The sequence below is a fragment of the Pan troglodytes genome, chromosome 11, assembly GCF_028858775.2.
Source record: "Pan troglodytes isolate AG18354 chromosome 11, NHGRI_mPanTro3-v2.0_pri, whole genome shotgun sequence".
NCBI classification, from domain to species: domain Eukaryota; kingdom Metazoa; phylum Chordata; class Mammalia; order Primates; family Hominidae; genus Pan; species Pan troglodytes.
Genome location: NC_072409.2, coordinates 28,567,276 through 28,587,989, shown reverse-complemented (window position 1 = coordinate 28,587,989; position 20,714 = coordinate 28,567,276). Strand labels below are relative to the sequence as shown.

Below are 20,714 nucleotides of genomic sequence, written 5' to 3'. Positions count from 1 at the left end.
CAAATAAATCTCACCCAGAATTTCCCACTGTTTTATTCTATGGTATTTGCAGTTTGTAAGAACCTCTGTCTTTTGGATTGAGACATTTTTATTCTTTGTATCCAAATTAACACTGCACAGAACATGATTCTCCTGTGTGTGTGTGTGTGTGTGTGTGTGTGTCTGTGTGTGTGTGTAGAAACCGTCTTTTCTTTTGGATTAAATTCTTGCAGCCTGGCTGAGTGAGGAGAATTTCTCCCACTCTTCGAGCCTACAGCAGACATGTTAGGAGAATGCTGCTGCTTGCAACACACCCAGAGACGGTGGGGCAGGTGACACTGCGTGTGTGCCCAGTGTCTCTGGAAGTGTCTATACAGATGTGTGCTGCTGCTGCTGCTGCTTTCTGCCTTAAAATTTCTGGAGCCAACACCCACCCACTCTTACAGCCTCTCTCTCTTTATTTTCAAGGAAAAAAGAAAGAGGCAGACTGAAATAGAAGGCAAGCGACAACAGCTTGACGAGCAGATACTTCTGCTGCAGCATTCCAAGGTAAGCGGCTGATCCCAGGAACCTATTCCATTATTAGACATGCAGATCACACTCCGGAGAGCTGGGCAGTGCCTGCCCTGCCGTGAAGGCGCTGCCGCCAACCAAACCAGCCTTTTTCATTCAATCAGGAAACCATCTCTTGGCTTTTCTTGTGAATTTCTCAAATTCAGGGCATTATTACAGCATTCCAATTTCTGCAAGCATAAGATTACAGTGTGCATGTGGACAGGGTGGAGGGTTTGTGCATGTGAAGTGTGGTGGCTATATATAGAAATTGGATGAGAATACTTCACAGGGTGGGTGAGGCAGCATTTCAGGATTGTTTCTCCCATACATAGGTGCTGGGTGTGTTTGCTCAGAGACCCCAAAAGATATATTTCACAGAACGTTCTTTTTATTCACTTAAAAATATTAGTATTTCCTTTCTTGATATGGAGAAAAGGGAGATTAAACGATGTGATCTGATAAAAGAACAACACTGTGTATTTCAGATTATTCATTTATTTTATTTGTACTTTAACAATTTTGAAAGTGTTCTGTGAGAGCAAGCAGTTGGTCAAAGATGGCTTTGAAATGATTTGACTCAGACGGGTCTCCATGGTACCATCTAAAAAGAGAGAGAGAGAGAGACAGCACACAAGAGCTGTTTATTTTTTCTTTAAAACATGATGCACTTAAGCATCATAATTGATTACAGCTCAGGAGAAAGCTCTGTCACTGTCACAAGGACCCCACTGGTTGCAGAATGTTGCTTTTCACATGTTCAGAGAATAATGTGACCACATTCCAATGGCCAGCCGGGAGTTGCTGCTTGCCTTTGACTGCTCCTGGGCTTTTTGGCAGGAATACCTTCTCCTGCTTACCTCATGTTGCTGTGACATTGCCTGCACAGAGCTGCATTGCTCAGAGGGCTGGGTGGGAAGGTAGTGCTGACTTTCGGGGTGATGCTCGGTATGAATTATCTAGATTTTTTTCAACAAGATAAACCTTTATGGCTACTTTTCCTGTCCTTTTCTAGAAAACAGGATTGTGCTAAATGAATACCCAAAATGAGAACCATCAGCAAGCGAGTTACTGATTGAAAATAGCAGCATGACCTATATCTGCTTAGCATGTTTATCAGTTTTTGCCATTTACCTTAACCAGAGAAATATGCTTAAAAGGAAGAAAAGCAGCATGATACTGAGGATATTGCCTGTTTCTCTCTGTTCATCATATAAATTCATTGACAGATCTTTCTTTGTAGGAGCTTGCTCTGTATCCCGGGTGCTGTTGCTCTTTCCCCACAACATTCCTGAGGGAGGATGGAGGGCTAAAATTAGTATCCTCTTCTCACAGAGAGGGGGCCTTAAAAACACCTAATAGAACTGAGTGAATTGTTCAAGGTCAATCTGCACAGAGCTAGGTCTCTGGCTCAGAGTACAGTCCATTCAGTACAGTGCTTGTAAGAGACCAACATGTACTAAAACCTCAGTGAATTTCTGGTTAAAGGTGAACTTTTAAATAAGAGGACCGAATGAAAAAAGAGAGGCTGCTTTGGGCTAGACAGCCTCACTTTAAGCTCAACGTAGTTCTTTGCTTTTGTATTCCCTGAATCCAGTCAGGGAATAAACATATGTCAAAACATCAAGGGATTTTTTTTTTTTTTGGTCTCCCTTCTCATGATCCTGGGTGCCAAATAAGATACCAAGGGCTCATTTATTGCTGATGTCCAGTGCAGTATTAGTATATTCTGTTCATATTACATCTATTCATTTTTTTATTTGTTTGTTTGTTTGAGATGGAGTCTCGCTCTGTCGCTCAGGCTGGAGTTCAGTGGCATGATTTCGGCTCACTGCAAGCTCCGCCTCCCAGGTTCACGCCATTCTCCTGTCTCAGCCTCCTGAGTAGCTGGGACTACAAATGCCCGCCACCACGCCCAGCTAATTTTTTTTTTTTTTGGTATTTTTAGTAGAGATGGGGTTTCACCATGTTAGCCAGGATAGTCTCGATCTCCTGACATCGTGATCCACCCGCCTTGGCCTCCCAAAGTGCTGGGATTGCATATTCATTTTTCGTCTATGCATCCATTCATCCATCTTTCCATCCATCCATCCATCCATCCATCCATCCATCCATCCAATCAACAGAAACAACAGTAGAAATTAACTTGGTCTTGTATGGGGAAGCAGTGAGGTTTTTCTCAAGGACTTGGAAACAAGGGAATCAGCTAGTTCTTTATGGCTATCTTGGTAAAATTCTCACGCAGTTGATGAGATTGGCTATCTGAGGGAACACCCAACACTCGCACCGTGGCAACCTTGCTATTGCAGGGCAGGAGGTGGGTGAGGTGGGGAGGACTGGAGGTGATGGTAACTTACTAAGTGGAGGTGAGTGCATTGTATGTCTCTGGGAAAGGCTTGTGTGGACAGAATGAGGGTGAGTTATTGGCCTTGAATACTGAAAAAGGAAAGCTCAGAGGTTCCAAAGGTGGCAGTGGTTGTCTAGTACTACCTGCAGAGAGACCCCCAGCTTTGGGAGGTCCTGAATTTCTGTATGCTGGTGAGGTGGGGTCAGTGGTAAGGTGAGGAGGGTCCTCAGGCCACAGTGAGGCCCAAGTGAAACTTCCCTCAGGACCTTGCCTCTCTTTGTTCTGAATTCATCCTCCCTATAATTATTCAGTTATTTTGATATGAGGAAAGGGTTGCCTGATTGAAGGATATGATCACTTTAGGCACTAGGAAGGAATATGTTTCACTTTAAATCAATAAACTGGTGACTGAACTTGAATAGCATGAGACTTTTTCCCTGTAATCATCCAGTTTGCAGCCTAGTGGCCTCGCCCCTGGATGGAAGTACATTCGTGGAGGTTATATTTTCTTCTCTGTGAGCCTCTCCAAGGAGTCAGCCAGTTTTCTCCTGGTAGCCTGTTAGCCACCGTCAGTAACAGTCACCATTTTTTTTGAGTGCCTAACACGTGCCTGGTACTTTAAACACATACCCTCAATAATGACCACAAGACAGTTATTACTCTGTCTTACAGCTATGGGAACAAACTCATGAGGTCAAGTGATTTGCCCAAGACCATAGAGACTATACATGAGGGAGCCTGAGAGAAACTCCTGGGCTGTCTGCTTTCAAAGACCAAGCTCTTTCCAGGCCACTGTTCTCTTTGAAAGAAATGTTTCCTTTGGAATAATTCATTTAGTGAGATGCCAGTTACCATCATTGCTGTCTCTCTTACTCTAAATATATTGTGATGGACTCCAGAAAATTTAGATCATGTGGAGACATGTCACAGTGATTATTGAAGTTCCTTGAAGTAGAGAATATTAGGAAATATGTCAGTAATCAATATTTGTTTCACTAATTTGCAAAATCCTAGATATTCTCTAAGAAAAAAATATTCTCCTTGCATTAGAGTTAGTTGTCATGTTTATAAGATATAATTTTCATATTCTTTATGTAATTCTCATATTCTGTGTCTTAAGATAAAATTCTCACATGTGGGAATTATCAGATAGCCTGTGGACACTTATTCTCATGCAATGAGATGAATTATTTAGACAGATTCACCTGTCTGTGGTCAAAGCAAATAAATAGAATGCAAGATAGTAGTTTTGGCATTCATATATATTTTTAGAAGACTTACTTATTGCAATATTTAGGAACATATAGTGAGCAACTCTACAAAATGGAATATCATCACTTTGTATATGGACTTTGAGCAAATTCCACAATACAGTAAAAGACTAAAGTATAAAATGGTAAAATACTAACTGCTACATCCCAGTGATTAGGAAACCTCAAGATACTTTGAACTCCAGGCCAAATTAAACTCAGATGTATTTTTAAAGCATCCTTAGCTATATGTAGTGTGGTGTAATAATTTCTAAGCATTACAAGTAGAACTAGTAAGCAATTTTTATAGCTATATTATTTTTGATGATTACAAAAGGAAAGAATGTATAATCATTGCAAAAACTAAATTAAAAAGTACAGCAAAATATAAAGAAAAAACTTATGTACTCTATACTTACCATTCAGATAGAACCCATGCAGAGGTAAATCCTTCTATACTTTTTTCCCTGATATATTTCTGTAGATTAAGATATGTAACCATCATTCACAGGGCTCACCAACCTGTGGGTAAAATGAAATTATATTAACATTAGCATTGGAATAACATTAACCTTTACCTCTTTTTTATGTGGGTTCTTCTTAATACCCATACAAAAACTTATAATTTTTATAAAATCCCATGGAGCATTATTTTACTTTAGGATAACTGACTTTGATGTCTTCCTTGAAAAGAATGTCTCCATCTCAAACTCTTAGCTATTATGTTTCTTATACTTCAATAGCATTAATTCATCTAGAATTTATTTACAGACGAGGTATGCAGTAGGAATATAACTTTACTTTTTACTGATGCTGAGCTGCTTGTCTCAATGTGATTTATTGATTTATTGATTAATTCATCCTTTCCTTCACTGATTTAAATGTCTTCTTTATCACCTACATATTTCTGACTTACATTTGAGTCTACCATTTATGGATTCTTTTTATTCCATTAATCTGCCCATTCCTGTGCCAGTATCGTTCTCATTTAATCCCTATAGCTTTTTAATATATTGTAATATTTCATAAGACAAGAACTATCATTATTCTTTTGAAAAATTGTCGGCTTTTTATTTCATAGGAACAATTATTTATTTTTATTGTTTTTATAATGAGACTTGTGATGATATGGATTTTTTAAAAATAAATCAGCTACTATATCATACTAGAGCAGAAGGAATTTAATATTTCCTTCTGTCCCTTGGTTGAATTGCCAGAGATTTGTCTATTTTATTGGTCTGTTCAAAGTCCCAGCACAGAGTAGGCACTCAGTACCTACTGCAACATGAATTCCTTGGAGACTGTCATATTTACAAAGGTTTGCCTGACAGAGTTGGCCCTGTCAGAATCAAATTGCTAATACCACGTCTTCAATACATAAACTGCCTTTGAATTACTTATTCATGAGTAGGGAACCCTCACTAGAGTTTTCTTCTAATCCAAGCTATAAAAATTGTCATTATATTTGGAAGACCACAGCCTTTTCTTCCAAGAAAGCCGAATGAAAAAAGATGAAAGGCTGAATTGTGACCCCGTGAAATATTTATTGTCAACCCACTAAGGTCATTTGCTGAAGAGCCTGAAGGTATCAGAAGACTTGCTACAAAGATATTACAGTGTCTTTCCCGGTTTTGAACATTTAGCACTAATTTTAGACTTTTTCTTGTTACTGGGATGTGTGAAAGGCTTATTTCAAATTTTAAAATATTGAACAGATAGGCACAGTACACAGTGTAAAGTAACCTTAGATCTCCTCCCTTGTTTCCATACCCAGAGCTTGAATGGAAGTTAAAACCTGATTTCTTCTATCAGAAGTCTTGGGTCGGCTTCTCCCTGGGTGGACTGAAGCATATAACAAAATCTCAAAACCAAACCAAGATCTTATTTATTGAGAGTCAAGAAAGAGAAAGGAAAGAGTGGGAAGGATAGGGGAAGAGGAAGAGGGACAGGACACAGATAAATGACTGAAAACACAAACACAGCTATTGCCTCATGCTGAGTTTAACCCATTTTCTGTTAGAAAACTGAATTTAGGCCAGGCGCAGTGGCTCATGCCTGTAATCCCAACACTTTGGGAGGCCAAGGCGGGCAGATGACCTGAGGTCAGGAGTTCGAGACCAGCCTAGCCAACATGGCAAAACCCCGTCTCTACTAAAAATACAAAAATTAGCTGGGCTACCTGGGAGGCTGAGGCAGGAGAATCACTTGAACCTGGGAGGTGGAGGTCGCAGTGAGCCAAGATCACACCACTACACTCCAGCCTGAGTGACACAATGAGACTCCATCTCAATAAAAAAAGAAAAGAAAAGAAAAGAAAATTGAATTTAGCCATATTCCAACCATCATCCACTAGAATAGCCAATATCAGCTTCAGCCAGATTACAAATGAATGAAAGATCCAGAGTAAAAAGTAAAATCATGAAAGTACACAAAGGAATCACAGGTGAATATTTTTATAGTGAGAGTAAGGAAGTGTTATCTATGTATGACATCAAAGCCAGAATGTGCAAGTAAAAAAGATTGCCAGATATGACTTTACAAAAATAACAAACATCTGACCAGGAAACAACTGGAGACTTATTACAAGTTCTCATTCACCTCCTACTTCCCCAATCTGCCCCACCCAGCCTCTCCAGACATGCCTCACTCTTCACCGGGATCACCTCAAAAAGTGGTATCTAGGCTGGGCACAGTGGTTCATGCCTGTAATCCCAGTACTTGGGAGGCTGAGGTGGGAGGATCATTTGAACCTAGGAATTCGAGACCAGCCTGGGCAACATAGATTCCATCTCTACAAAAATAAAATAAAAAATAAAGGAAAGTAAGAAAAGTGACTTCATTGCAGTTACCTTAGCTGTAGATGAAAAAGATTGGGTTAGATGATCTCTGTGATCTTTTTTTAGCTTTAGTGATAAGATTTTATATTTGCTAAAGTACAGTGTATGTGCATGATTTTCCAAGAATTCCTCACATGTCAGCCCCCGTGGATGAATAAAAGATACAGCCCTGGCTGTGAGAACTCAGGGGCAAGTGGGGGAGAGAGAGCATCAATATGGAACCCACCATTAGAGGAGCTGAAAAATAGTTTTCCATGTTATGAAGTGGATCAGTGGCACCTGATGATTTTGTAAATCCTATTTGAGCAAAAAAGAAAAAAGGATTCTTGGGTGATCTTACACAGAGGCAAGATAGCAGAGTGTACCTCTTGGCTTCAAATCCCAGATCTACAGCTCACTCGGTGTGATACCATGGATAAGTCAGTTAATGTTAGCACCTACCTCATGGGATGCTTGTGAAAGTTAAGTGGATTTACATGTAAAGCACATAAAGCAGTAAGAGTTCTATAAGAATTATCATTATTGTCACCATCATCACCCAGTACTATGGCTGCAAATACCATTTATGTATATATGACTGCCAAATTGAGAATCCCAGTCTTCCGTGTTCAACTGCTTTTCTGACATGTCCGCTTAGATGGATGTCACTTTCATTTAGAAGCCTCTCAAACTTAACATGCCCAAAATGAAAGATTTTATTTTCTGCTTTTCTATCATTTGTTCTACTCTTCCCTGTCTCCAGTTGATGATACCACTATTCACCCTTTCACTCAAACCAAATATCTATGCATCGCCCCAATCCTTCCCTTTTTCTCAGCCCACATCTAATCTGTTACAAGTCACACTGATTCTACCTCCAGAATGTACCACCATGCCTTTTGATTCTTCTGTCTCTCTTCTGTTTCAAGCTAATATGCTCTGTCACTTGAACCATGCAATAAACTCCCATCACTTGTACTTTGTAATCCTGCCCCTTGCAATGTGTTCTTCCTATTGGGCTTAGAAGACACAGCAAACTCCTTAATAAGGCTACAGAATCCTACCTAATCTGGCCCCTGCCTTCTTCTCCATCTTCAGTTTGTTCTGCCCTCCCACCCCAGCCTCACTTATTATGGTCCAGCCACTCGGGCATTTGTTCCGGTCCGCAAACACACCAAACTCTGTCCTACCACCAGGCTAGTACATTTGCCAGTCCCTCCACCTGGAACACCCCTCCGGATCTCAGATCTCAGCTCGAATGTTCAAGTCATCAGAGAGACCTTTCCCACTTTAAATGTCCTCCCCTGGTCCCTCTTTGTCACATTGTCCTGTCTACCTCTTCCTAGGCAGCATCGTAGTCTGAAATTATCTTGCATCCTTGTTTATTGGGATGAAGTCTTGGGTGAGAGTAGCCTGTCTTCCTGAGCCGTGACTTCAAGGACTGGCAGAGGTCTTGGCACCTAGGAAAGGGATAAGAGAGCCACTGCTCCTGAGTTGGGGACACAGAAGGAGAGGATGGGGAGTTCTTTTAGATTATGGTGTTTGACCAGCCATTGAGAAAGCTTGTGTGTTCTTCAAGCATTTGGATAGTCATAGGTCCTCATGCTGTGCTACTCAAATCGTGGTCCTCAGTCTGGCATTGCCAATGACAGCATCACCTGGGAGCTCGTTAAAATTCAAATTCCCAGGCCTTACGCGAGACTTAGAGAATCTGCATCTCCATAGGTGGGTCCTGGAATCTGTGTCTTAGGAAGTTCTCCTGGTGGTCCTTATGCATACTGAAGTTTGGGAAACTCAGTTCTTGCTTTTTGTTTTCCAAAGCTGGCCAGGCCAGTAGAGCCAGAAACAGATTTACTTTGGGAGTTCCTTCTGTCCTCCTTTCAGAAGCCCCTGTCAAGGTTCCCTTTGTCCAGCTGCCAGCTCCCCACCTGCTCCTTCCTTGTATTGACTTGCCATGACGACATTCATTTGACAAATGTGAAGTTTGACAGTCCTTAGCACCTTGGGAGGAGTTTGAGACCAGCCTGGCCAACATGGTGAAACCCTATCTCTACGAAATCTATGATACTATGTTAGCTATGATACTTTTTTTTGATGTATGTTATTTAGACAATAAAGGCCACAAACAGAGAAAAGTTTTTTTAAATTTTTATTTCTATTGAGCTCTGCTTCCACTAAATTCTGAAACACTGAGGCAGCCAATACAAGCTAGCACAGTATAGGGGACCCTGTGCTTTGGATGGCGCACTCAGTATACACCATTCCGTTTGGACACATGTTGGAGACAACATAAGGGGGATCTGGAGTCAGTTAAGGAAACCTTTTGAATTGGTGATTTCCCCTGAAAGCATGACTTTGGAGCCAAGTAGAAAATCAACTATGCTTTTTCGGCTTCTTAAAAATGTCTAAACACCTTTGTGAAACAGGATTCTCTGAGACCAGGCCCACTGCCTTTTCCAGTTTTTTTTCTTTCTTTCTTTCTTTTGAGACAGAGTCATGCTCTGTTGCCCAGGTTGGAGTGCAGTGGCGTGATCTTCGGCTCACTGCAACATCTGCTTCCTGGGTTCAAGCAATTCTCCTGCCTCAGCCTCCTGAGTAGCTGGGATTACAGGTGCTCGCCACCACACCCAGCTAATTTTTGTATTTTTAGTAGAAACGGTGTTTCACCATTTTGGCCAGGCTGGTCTCGAACTCCTGACCTCAGGTGATCCACCTGCCTTGGCCTCCCAAAGTGCTGGGATTATAGGCATGAGCCACCACACCCAGCCCCACTACTGCCTTTGTCTGTTGGAGCCTCTCTTCCTGGCTCCTCCTGTTGGGATGTTCTTAATGATGTCATGCCTATATCAAGAAAAGAGATGGAAGTAGAGGGACATGCACCTCTGGGTGACCAGAGTCACTAGGCTGCTCTGGCCAGAGCTACCTGCTGATGGTGGCAGCTAAGTTGGTGAGAAGTGAGGGGCTAGACCCTTCATGTGATGGCAGGAGGCACTGTGTGAAGAACAGCAGAGAGAACATTCCAAGAGCAGCCACTTACATTGCAAGAAGTTGTGGCTGCAGAACATCCCTGCTGGTGTGGAGACAGCCAGGACTGTCCATGGCTGCCTTTCCAGAAGGGTCCACACCAACGCCAAGGCTTCCAGGATGTCTATCCCCCAGAATCCTAAGGTTTTTACTATCTGTGGTTTGGACATCTTTAGCACAGGAAGCACCCTGAAAGTGTGGTCCCTACCCCTCCCAAATAATTAGAGAGAAGGAAAGTTGAGAATTTCCCAGTTCATCCATTTACTCATTCATTCTAGGGAATTGGGCTACAATTCCATTGACTGAATGAATAAATGGATGAATTGGGAAATTCTAGGTGACACAGTGAATGTGAAGGTGGATAAAGGACAGTCCCAGCCTTCCAGGAACCAGCAGGCTACGGGGGAACAGATGTAAAAAGAAAGAATTTGAGGATAGTATGAAAGGGCCATAGAGTGTGTCTCAGAGCCAGTAGAGGTGGAAGGCTTCTCTGGTGGTATTTTACTTGTTCTTTCTTAGGTAAATAAAGCAGAGGCCAAGGGAACAGGATGAACAACAATAGTAAACATTTCCATAGTACTAAGTATGTGTGTGGCCCTTTTAGCCTATAAACTCCTTTAATCCTCATAACAACCCTCTGAGCTGGGCACTGCTATTTTCTCCATTTTACAGATGAGAAAACTGAGGCTCAGTGAGGCGAAGGAGCCTGTCCAAGCTCACTCAGCTGGTAAATGGCAGACTGGTTCCAGAGCTCAGGCTGTTAGCCACTGTTCAGCATGGCCTCTTGCAGTCTCTACCCTCTTCCTGAGAGTAAATTTCAGAGCCAAGTTATAGTTCAAGAAAAGCAAAGCAATAATCATTCTTCTACTTCAGAATTGCTACCAATGAACAATTTATTTTGTGCCTACAACAGATTAAGTATCTGAATAAAAATATAAAAACATGAATTGATTAAAAAATGGCCTCTCATAATGTGCAAAACAGGGTCTGTCTGGGAAATTTTGAGAGGTTTTTGTGGAGAACAATGGTTCTGAATGTTTTGTAGAAAGAGCAACCGATTTGCCCCACCCTTTCCCACTTTCCAATGGAAAAGAATCTCTGATAAAGCTTTGATAAGCAACCAACGTAAGCAAATTGTACTGCCCTCTTTTACACATGATTTTATACGATCATACAATGCCCTATAATGTAAAAACTGTACATTTTAATACCTACCCTGGTGGTAGATGCACACTGTTTATACAGAGCACATTCAACAGGCAGCATGTCACCAGTGATGCATAGCTGTTTACGCATATTGAGGTGTTGGGGTGGATCCTGTCTATAATCACTGTAAGAGTATAGTTAGGAATAATTCTATGTGAACAAACTCAAGTCTTTAAGCCTAATTATTAAAAAATTACAGGTCAAGTACCATAAATTTGCCTATATGCTGCAAGAGTAATCAAAGAGATCTCTACAAACAATGATTTGTAATGAAAAGGCAAGAATAACATCAATAAAAACCATGGTCACCTGAACCCACACTGATGATGTATTGTCAACACAGAGTCTCTCCTGGAAGTGCAGGAATTCCAGGTTGATTGAACTTGCTCCTGGGCATGGAGCAGGGTGTCTACAGCACCAGATGACCCCTGGACTTCTCAATAGAATGGTGAATCAGGACCATTAGTGAAGTCTAACTTACTAATACTAAGTGTTGGTATTTTTTTTTTTTGAGACGGAGTTTCGCTCTTGTTGTGCAGGCTGGAGTGCAGTGACATGATCTCAGCCCACTGCAACCTCTGCCTCCCAGGTTCAAGTGATTCTTCTGCCTCAGCCACCCAAGTAGCTGGGATTACAGGCGCATGCCATCACACCTGGCTAATTTTGTATTTTTAGTAGACATGGGGTTTCTCTATGTTGGTCAGGCTAGTCATGAACTCCTGACCTCAGGTGATACGCCCGCCTTGGCCTCCCAAAGTGTTGGGATTACAGGCGTGAGCCACCGTGCCCAGCCCAGTGTTGGTTATTTTTAAAGACTCATCTTATAAGTTCATAATAAAATGCCCTTAATGCCGCATACAAATGAGAGTCTATGGAATTGTGCATCCTTCGCTCATAAGAGCTTCAGGGAGTGCTCCAAGCCTCCATTCCCTGGCTCTCAGTCTTTAGAAGAGTTCTTTCCTTTCACCTCGCTCACCCTGCCTGATGAGATCAAATGAAATTCTGGACAGAGGTGATGCCAGGGAGCCAGGGAGCCAAAGAGCCAGGTCTTTATTCTGTGTTAGCTGGCTTAATAGCCATTGCTCCTGCTCTTCCTTTGGTTGCTTACTATATCTGGGAAGAATTGTTCATGTGCCCTGCATCCTCACTGTGGTCCCCTCTGGTGACCTCTGACCTGCCCATGGGCATGGTCACTGGTCCTTAGCCATGATGTACAGGGTCAGTAGCTGCTGCCGTCCGCCATCTAGGGACCATATAAGTGGAACCTGAATCAAAATTATCCTCTCACATCTACCTCTCCTTGCTCTTCCTTTTAGGGAATTTCAACATGCTTTTTTCTGGAACTGTTTTCATTTCCCTTCTCAAAGCAGTAATTGCTGCCTCCAAATCATTGACCTGAAACAAAAGCTTTTTATTCCACTGTACTGTATCGTAGTACACTTGCAAACATGGGATGTATGGTTTTTTTTGTTTGTTTTTTTTGTTTTGTTTTTTTTTGTTTTTTTGACAGGGTCTCGTTCTATCACCCAGGCTGGAGTGCAGTGGCACGGTCACAGCTTGCTGCAGCCTTGACCTACCTGGCTCAAGCGATCCTCCCACCTCAGCCTTCCCGAGTAGCTGGGACTACAGGCGTGCACCACCACACCCAGCTAATTGTTTAATTTTTTGTAGAGACAAGGTCTCACTATGTTGCCCAAGCTGGTCTACAACTCCTGGAATCAAGCAATCCTCCTGCCTCAGCCTCCCAAAGTGTTGGGATTACAGACATCAGCCACTGTGCCCATCTAGGGGCATATGATTTTTATAACATTTGGAGATTATTACTGAAGATGATTGGGAGTCATTAAAGAAGGGAGTCATTGAAGAAGAGTCTTGACAATCTTTTTAAAACACTTTAATATGGACCAGATATTAGGTGGTCTTAGGAAGTTTTTTAATTAAATTACAGTTGCATAGAAAAATGTTCTTAATTTTTAGAGACTCATACTGACATATTGTTGGGCAAAATATGGTTGTTATTTAGTTTAAAATCATTTGATGAAAAATATATGGGAAAATATGGCAAAATGTTCATAATTGTTAAATCTAGATGAGGTTACATGGTCATTCATTATACAGTTCTATTTTTAAATTTTTTTAATAATAGAAAATGATATAGAAATAAATCTCCTTGGGTGTTGGTCTAGAGGGAAGTAGGGAGCCACGTTAGTGAGGAGGTGAAGGCAGCGATTCAGGCAGCGCTGGTAAGGGGTGGAGCTAAAACAGCACCACTGCAGAGGGAGAGGACAGTGTGGACTGAAAAGTATCATCTTGTCTGTTGTCTTCCCTCACTTCCACAGTCCAAAGTGCTTCGGGAGAAATGGCTGCTGCAGGGCATACCCGCTGGAACTGCCGAAGAGGAGGAAGCCAGGAGGCGGCAGTCTGAAGAGGATGAGTTCAGAGTCAAGCAACTTGAAGATAACATTCAGAGGTAGGTGGCTTCCAGCCCAGGGAACGCATGCTACAGTTTTTCGGTGCAGTAACTACTGCTCTCCTCTAGGTGGCCTTTCTCAATACTGTTACCTTCTCCTGTACTTGAGAATTTTCTTCCTAAACAAAGCACATTGATGTTGTTTAAACTTTTCCAGATGACCCAGAGTTATGACACAGAGTACTAATAATTTTTTTTTTATTTTTAACTTTTATTTTAAGTTTAGGGGTACAAATACAGTTTTGTTACATAGGTAAACTTGTATCGTGGGGATTTGTTGAACAGATTATTTCACCACCCAGATATTAAGCCTAGTACCCGTTAGTTATTTTTCCTGATTCTCTCCCTCCTCCCTCCCTTCACCCTCCAAAAGGCCCCAGTGTGTGTTGTTCCCTTCTACGTGTCCGTGTGTTCCATCATTAGTTCTCACTTATAAATGAGAACATGCAATATTTGTTTTTCTGTTCCTGTGTTAGTTTGCTAAGGATAATGGCCTCCACCTCTATCCATGTCCCTACAAAGGACATGATCTCATCCTTTTTTTGTGGCTGCAAAGAGTACTAATTATTGCACTGGGCTGTAATACAGCACAGTGATGGCTTCATGGGCCCACAAGGTGTTGTGAGCAGCTTGCCCCTTCACTAGGTGCTCCCTTTGAGTTCTTATATTAGCTTTCATCTTTTTCCTCCTTCGGGTCAGGTTGTTAGCTGTTATTGCTGCTGTAGTGAGTCTGTTTTCAAATTTGCTGTATTTGGTCAATTCGAAATGTGAAAACTGTAGTCAACAGTCTTGGGATTGAAATGAAGAGTGTGGAAGTGCTGAGTGAGAGCACCTCTGTAGGTTATGTGCCCGTGCTCTAAAAATTAACTTTGTATTGCCTGCTTTCACTGCTCAGAGAGTGGTTTCTTTATGGTTCTCAACCAGGATCTGATCACTTCAATCTGGGAGATAAGCGACCTGTCTGTGGGCAATAACTGGCCAGGCTCACACAAGAGCAATAATGTAGGTTTTTACTTGGGAGCTATAGCCACTCCAGGTCCCAGGACACCTAGCCAGAGAGATATGAGATAGGGATGGAAGGTGGTAAGCATAGATGCCTTAGAACCAAATCTGTCCCTCCAACCCATCCCACCAAATTCTACCTGAAATCTCACCACCTGGAGCTTCATCTCTGTCTTCTGAGCTTATGAGCTCTTTTTTTTTTTTTTTTTTTTTTTTAGATGGAGTCTCGCTCTGTCACCAGGCTGGAGTACAGTGGCACAATCTTGGCTCACTGCAACCTCCGCCTCCTGGGTTCAAGCGATTCTCCTGCCTCAGCCTCCCGAGTAGCTGGGACTACAGGCGTGCACCACCACGCCCAGCTAATTTTTGTGTTTTTAGTAGAGATGGGGTTTCACCATGTTGGCCAGGATAGTCTTGATCTCTTGACCTTGTGATCTACCCACCTTGGCCTCCCAAAGTGCTGGAATTACAGACAGGAACCACCGCACCTGGCATGAGCTCTTTTAAAATAAAGGGTAATAGCTAAGCTGCTACCAGCCATTTATAACCAACAGCAAATTAAGACTCTGAGGGCACCTGTAATAGTGTCACTAAAGGGAAAAGCAAGCCGAGTAAATCCCAAAGGCATACGTCAGCCTATGTCCCTACTTTGCTTAGGTCCTCACGTGTCTTAAAGAGCTTTCAGAGCAGCTTGGCTAAACATTGTGAAGGAAACTGGCCAAGAAAAAGTTTGGAGGGTTTGTGTGTACATATACATATGTATACTCACACACACCCGTGTACATGCACATGCTTTTTCTTAGAATACAAAGGATAAAGGCTAAACTGTTACCAACCATTTATATCATATACATATATATATAGAGAGAGAGAGTAGGTGTTATTATAGACAGAAGGCAGAAAGGATTTGGAAAATAGGATAAAATTAGTTACATGACCTTTTCTATTTTTCTTTTTGTTTCTTTTTTTTTAAGAGATGAGGTCTCACTCTGCTGTCCAGGCTGGACTGCAGTGGTGCGATCATAGCTCACTGCAGCGTCAAACTTCTGGACTTAAGCTATCCTCCGACCTCAGCCTCTCAAATAGCTGGGAATAAAAGTTCATGCCACTGTGCCTAGCATTATTATTATTATTATTATTATTTTGGTAGAGAAAGAGTCTCACTATGTTGCTTAGGCTGGTCTTGAACTGCTGGCTTCATGTGATTCTTCCCACTCAGTCTCCCAAAGTGTTGGGATTACAGGTGTGAACCACCGTGTCCGTCCTATTCTGTTTTTCTTAAGTGTCACTGGGAAACATGGTCTTCCAATCAAATTGGCAGTTTAACCTTGGCTTGAATGCAAATATGTTGTTATTATGGTCCAATAGGTGGTAACTCGCACTTGTAGAATGAGCCATTGCATGTGGAGGCTAGAGTCTTAAACTGAGACTCAGTTTCTGGGTAAATTGACCATTGGAAGGAGGTGTTGCGGGTTAGGGGCTGGTTTATTGTTCAGGTGGTCATGATTATACTCAAAGAAAAGTTGTTAAAGTTCTTTTTATCCTTTACGTCCTTTACGTCAATGGAATAAAGAGCACACTCAATGTATGCAGGCAGTCTCACCCATTTAGAGCTAGAATCCCAAGCCAGAGGAAGGAAATCACAATAGCCTACAGGGGTGGATGGTGAGGCCTGGATTCAGGGGCCCTTTCTTCTGTCTTAGTCATGACTTTGGGCCAAATGGGCACTGGATGTGTGCTGAGATGAGCTGTGCTCCCTGGAGCTGCTTTCTGTAGGAGCAGGACTGTGGTGAGCATCGTTTCCTCTGCAGGGCCTTCTGAGGGAGGAGTTTCTTCTACCCTGGAAGTCAGCTTCTGCTTCTCTTCATCTTGCTGGCATCTTCTCTACCACAATGGTTATTAGTGTCTTTAATCTTCAATCCCATGGGAAGAAAGAGCTGTTATCTCTCTTCCCATAAAGGACACTCAGTCACCTAAGACATTTCTCTGTAGTTGAACATAGCTTAGTTCTCACTCACAGAATGACATTTGAATAGTTCTAAAGGCTCATTGCAAACATGAGCACCCTACGGTGTTACAAAGTCCCTGTGGATTGGCTGGCATGGCTCTGCTGATAGGGCTGAGCTCACCTAAGTGACTCTAATCTGCGTGTTGCCTGAGTCCACTCTTGTTTACCCTGCACTTACAGGCTAACCATGATGCTGTCTCTTTCTGGCAATGGGAGAGGTACAAGAGGGCTGAGCAGAAACAAGGCCTAGGCTCAGACTGCCCACAAGCCATCTGCCAAACCAAGTCAATGAGCAAGCCCAAAACCAAGGGAAGAGACAGCCAGCCAACTTTTAGTGGAAGGAACACAGATCAGGGAAGGGTGAAGAATGGGGATGAATAATTCAGTTTTCCAGGAGCATGATTGTTGAATTGAAAACTGCAAGCATTCAGGAAAATGGACCGGCATTAGGGAAACTACAGAAAAGACATTTAAAAAGAAAGAGGACTGGCTGGGCACGGTGGCTCATGCCTGTAATCCCAGCACTTAGGGAGACCGAGGCAGGTGGATCACCCGAGGTCAGGAGTTCAAGACCAGCCTGCTCAACATGGCAAAACCTCATCTCTACTAAAAATACAAAAATTAGATGAGTGTGGTGATGGGCGCCTGTAATCCCAGCTACTTAGGAGGTTGAGGCACGAGAATCGCTTGAACCCGGGAAGCGGAGGTTGCAGTGAGCTGAGATCATGCCACTGCACTCCAGCCTGGCAACAGAGTGAGACTACATTTCAAAGAATAAAAATAAAAATAAAGAGGACTAACTAAAACAATGCAAGAATGCAGAGAGAAAGGAAGAAGAGAGTAAGAGAGAATATGAGTGACTTCAAGATCAAATTTGCGATCTGATCTTTATATAATAGGAATCTTGAAAACTATAAGATCAGATGCAGAACCATTAAATAAAGGCATTTTAAGGGAAATCTTCATTACTCAAGGCAAAACATTAATCTGTAGATCTTTAGATTTGGGCCCCCTAGTCTAAGTCACCCCCAGCAATCAATTAGATTCTCCTAAAGAGATACATAAACTGGTTGCAAACTATAAAGTATATCAGTACAGTTGTGCCCTGAAGGTATTTTTGTCCTTGTTGTTGAACTAAGAATAGCTTGAAGACACTGAAGGAGGAATAGAGAATAGTAACCAAAGAACAAGGAACATTTCTACAAAGAAAGACTAAGGGAAATTGGGCCATTTCGTTTAGATAACAAAAGGATAATGGTATCATAACTCAGAACTTCAAGTGTATGTAGGATCTAGGCCATGTCTTAATTCTTTATGTGCAGGCCATTTTGAATATGGCAAAGACTTCAAATAAAGCATGCAAATTTCTACTTAGATGTCTATTTCCCTAGATACCTCCTAGAAGAAAGAACATAATCACCTTTTAATTCTTATTCTGTGATTCTTTACAGTGCCAGTAACTGTACAAGAAGTTCCAGGTTTACAGACATGTTTTTTTCCAAAATGTTATTTATAAATTGGTGGTGGTTTGGAAGGGCGAATGTTGTTCTTCTGCCAGAATTATTATATGTGGTGCTTAGCTTTTGAGGGCAGCCCACGAAGAAGGAAGGAATGGAGGAAGGAAGGATGGAAAAATGTAACTAGAATATTAAACCCTGGGCATTAGAATCACTTCGGAAGGTTTTTAAAAATAAGAATTACCAGGCCTCATTCTAGGAAATTTGGATTTAGTGATCCAAGTAAGGAGTCCTGTAATCTGTTTTTTAAAAGGGTGTTCCAGATAATTCTGTTGTATGGTCAGGTTCAAGAATGATTGCTGTAAATGGAAAAAAGGATAGACCATAAATGAAATCCCATTTTAATACCTAGAAACCCCCCAAGGAGAGTGGGAAGTAAATCATATTTATAAGAAAACTGGCTTCACACACAAGGATAAAGGACAACCCAACCCTTGATTCAGACTGTTTCTGAGCCTTCCTACTTTGACCCAAGGATATGTGAAACCTGCTTTGGGGATTCCTGTAGGTGACAGTAGCTCTGGCTTAGAGCTGAAGTCTCTCCTCCATAGGCCCCACAGTAGAGCTAAGCTTTCATTTGAAGTGGATTAGAAACAGCCTTGGTTTACCAGGCTAAAGATGATCCAGGTCAGGAAAACTGTCTGCTTTACCAAAGGCCAGAAAATTCTACCATTCTTCCAAGATTTCTTGCTAAAATTCAAAGTAATGTGGTCTTGAAGGGGTGACACCAAAGCAGCTGCAAAGGAAGAGGAAAACCCGGCTGCCACAGTGGAGAAATAGATTGTCATTCTTTTGCACAGCTTTTCCCTGGGTAATGTCAGGATTATATTTTTGGCTCCCTGGAAACCAGAATTAAAATAGGCTAAATAAGATTGGAATTGTTGAAAGCAAAATCTGTAGACGTTTCCTTTTTTGATTTTTTGAATGTCCACATCTTCTGTATGCTTTGCTTCTTTTTGGAGTGACGTATTGAGAAAGCCCAAGAGATTGTTTCTGGCTTGGGCCCATTGCCAGCCATTGTCCGTGCCATTATTGTGTGTGGTGGGTCCCTGGAGGCCACATGTGGACCTCGGGTTGATACTTTCGGAGATTGTAGGTAGTTCGAGCCACACTAGCCCTGTTTACTTCATGTCTGCCCCAAGCATCAAGTCTTGTTGCTTACCTTTTCACTTTCCCACTTAAGATTCTCTTTCATTTCACTGGGTTTTACTAAAGTGTTTGAAATACAGGGTTTTTAACTTCCTTTGATTAGTGAGAAATATGGGGAAAATTTATCTCCCAACCTTATCAGTTGGGGGCAGACCAACCCCAGTGAAGATGAGAAACTTCATGGAGTATTAAATGAAAATGGGATGAGCTGTCACAAAGCCAGGGTGTTAATTCTAGCTCTGCTGATCATTTGCTGTGTGACCTTGGGCAAGTCTTTCACTCTCTTCAGTCTCAGTTTCCTCATATCTTCAGTGAGCCATCTCTCAGGATCTTCCAGCTCTGGTATTCTGAGTTTCTCTAATTTGAGGAGTTGGTTAGAGATCTCTTTTCTCAACAGTGTACCTATGCCGAGAAATGTTACTGTTATAGAAAGAAGTGGTTTTGGAAACGGGTCAGAGTGGAGGAAAGAGGTTGAGTTCTCAAAAAACAAAAGGCTAGGTATAAGTAACTGATTCATCACAGAGATGACTAATTCATCAGAACAGCTGTCTGTTCTAAAATATGTCACATCAAATATTCATTGAATAAAATATTGAAGTCTCAGTTGCTAACCTAGAGAGAGCCAAGCAGCTTTTAAAAAATCAGGATAGAAGTGTACTTTTCATTTCCACATTGGACCTGTGATTCTCTGAGTACCTGTGTGGGTCTCTGGTAAATACCAGAATTCACTTAATTTTCCATATTGTTAGGAGGCTCAAAGCCAAAGGCGTAGAGACATCAGGCATAAGCATATGTATCTTATTAAGCATCTGTATGTTATGTTGTGGGGTTTGGCAACCAAGAAGATGACAGTTACTTACAACTGTTCTAGAAAAGGCAACCACTGAAACGTTCATTGAAATCACAAAGGACGCTTGCTTGAAATTCATTGTGTTCTTCACATTTGCTATTTTTAACTCCATGATTCACTGTTCTTTTGAGCAGGGAGGGGAACACTCCACAGTGGCATTCCACATCTGTGCACTTCCAGCCGGGGTCCCCACCCCACGTTCAGCCACATTTGCAGCCCAATTATTGTTTCCATTCTTTTGTTTCCTTCCAAAATAAAACTATATATGCTATGTATACAGTAAACTATATAGTAGTGTCTCTATATTGTGTAATATTTCCTGTTTTGTCACTCCCTTCTGGGTAGCGGCCTAGCTTTTCTGCCTCCATTTAATTCATTAATTTTCTAATTTAAGCCTCGTAATACTCCCATGAAGTAGTGATGATGATGATGATGATGAAGAGAGAAGAGAAGCACAGGAGGTGAAGTAACTTGCTGCCCCCCCTAAAAAAATTCAATGGAAGGACATACAAGATGAATGAAAAATAATTTAAAAAAAGTGAAA

General features: G+C 41.7%; 1 protein-coding gene across 11 annotated transcripts in view; it reads left to right on the top strand.

Annotated features, from left to right (window-relative positions):
• Nucleotides 1-20,714, top strand: part of PALM2AKAP2 (PALM2 and AKAP2 fusion) — a 531,488-nt gene that overhangs the window by 226,156 nt on the left and 284,618 nt on the right. For all 11 annotated transcript variants that reach the window (XM_016960332.4, XM_016960329.4, XM_016960331.4 and 8 more), the window contains 2 exon segments: nucleotides 448-528; nucleotides 13,514-13,644. In XM_016960332.4, the coding sequence (XP_016815821.2) occupies nucleotides 448-528; nucleotides 13,514-13,644 (212 nt within the window).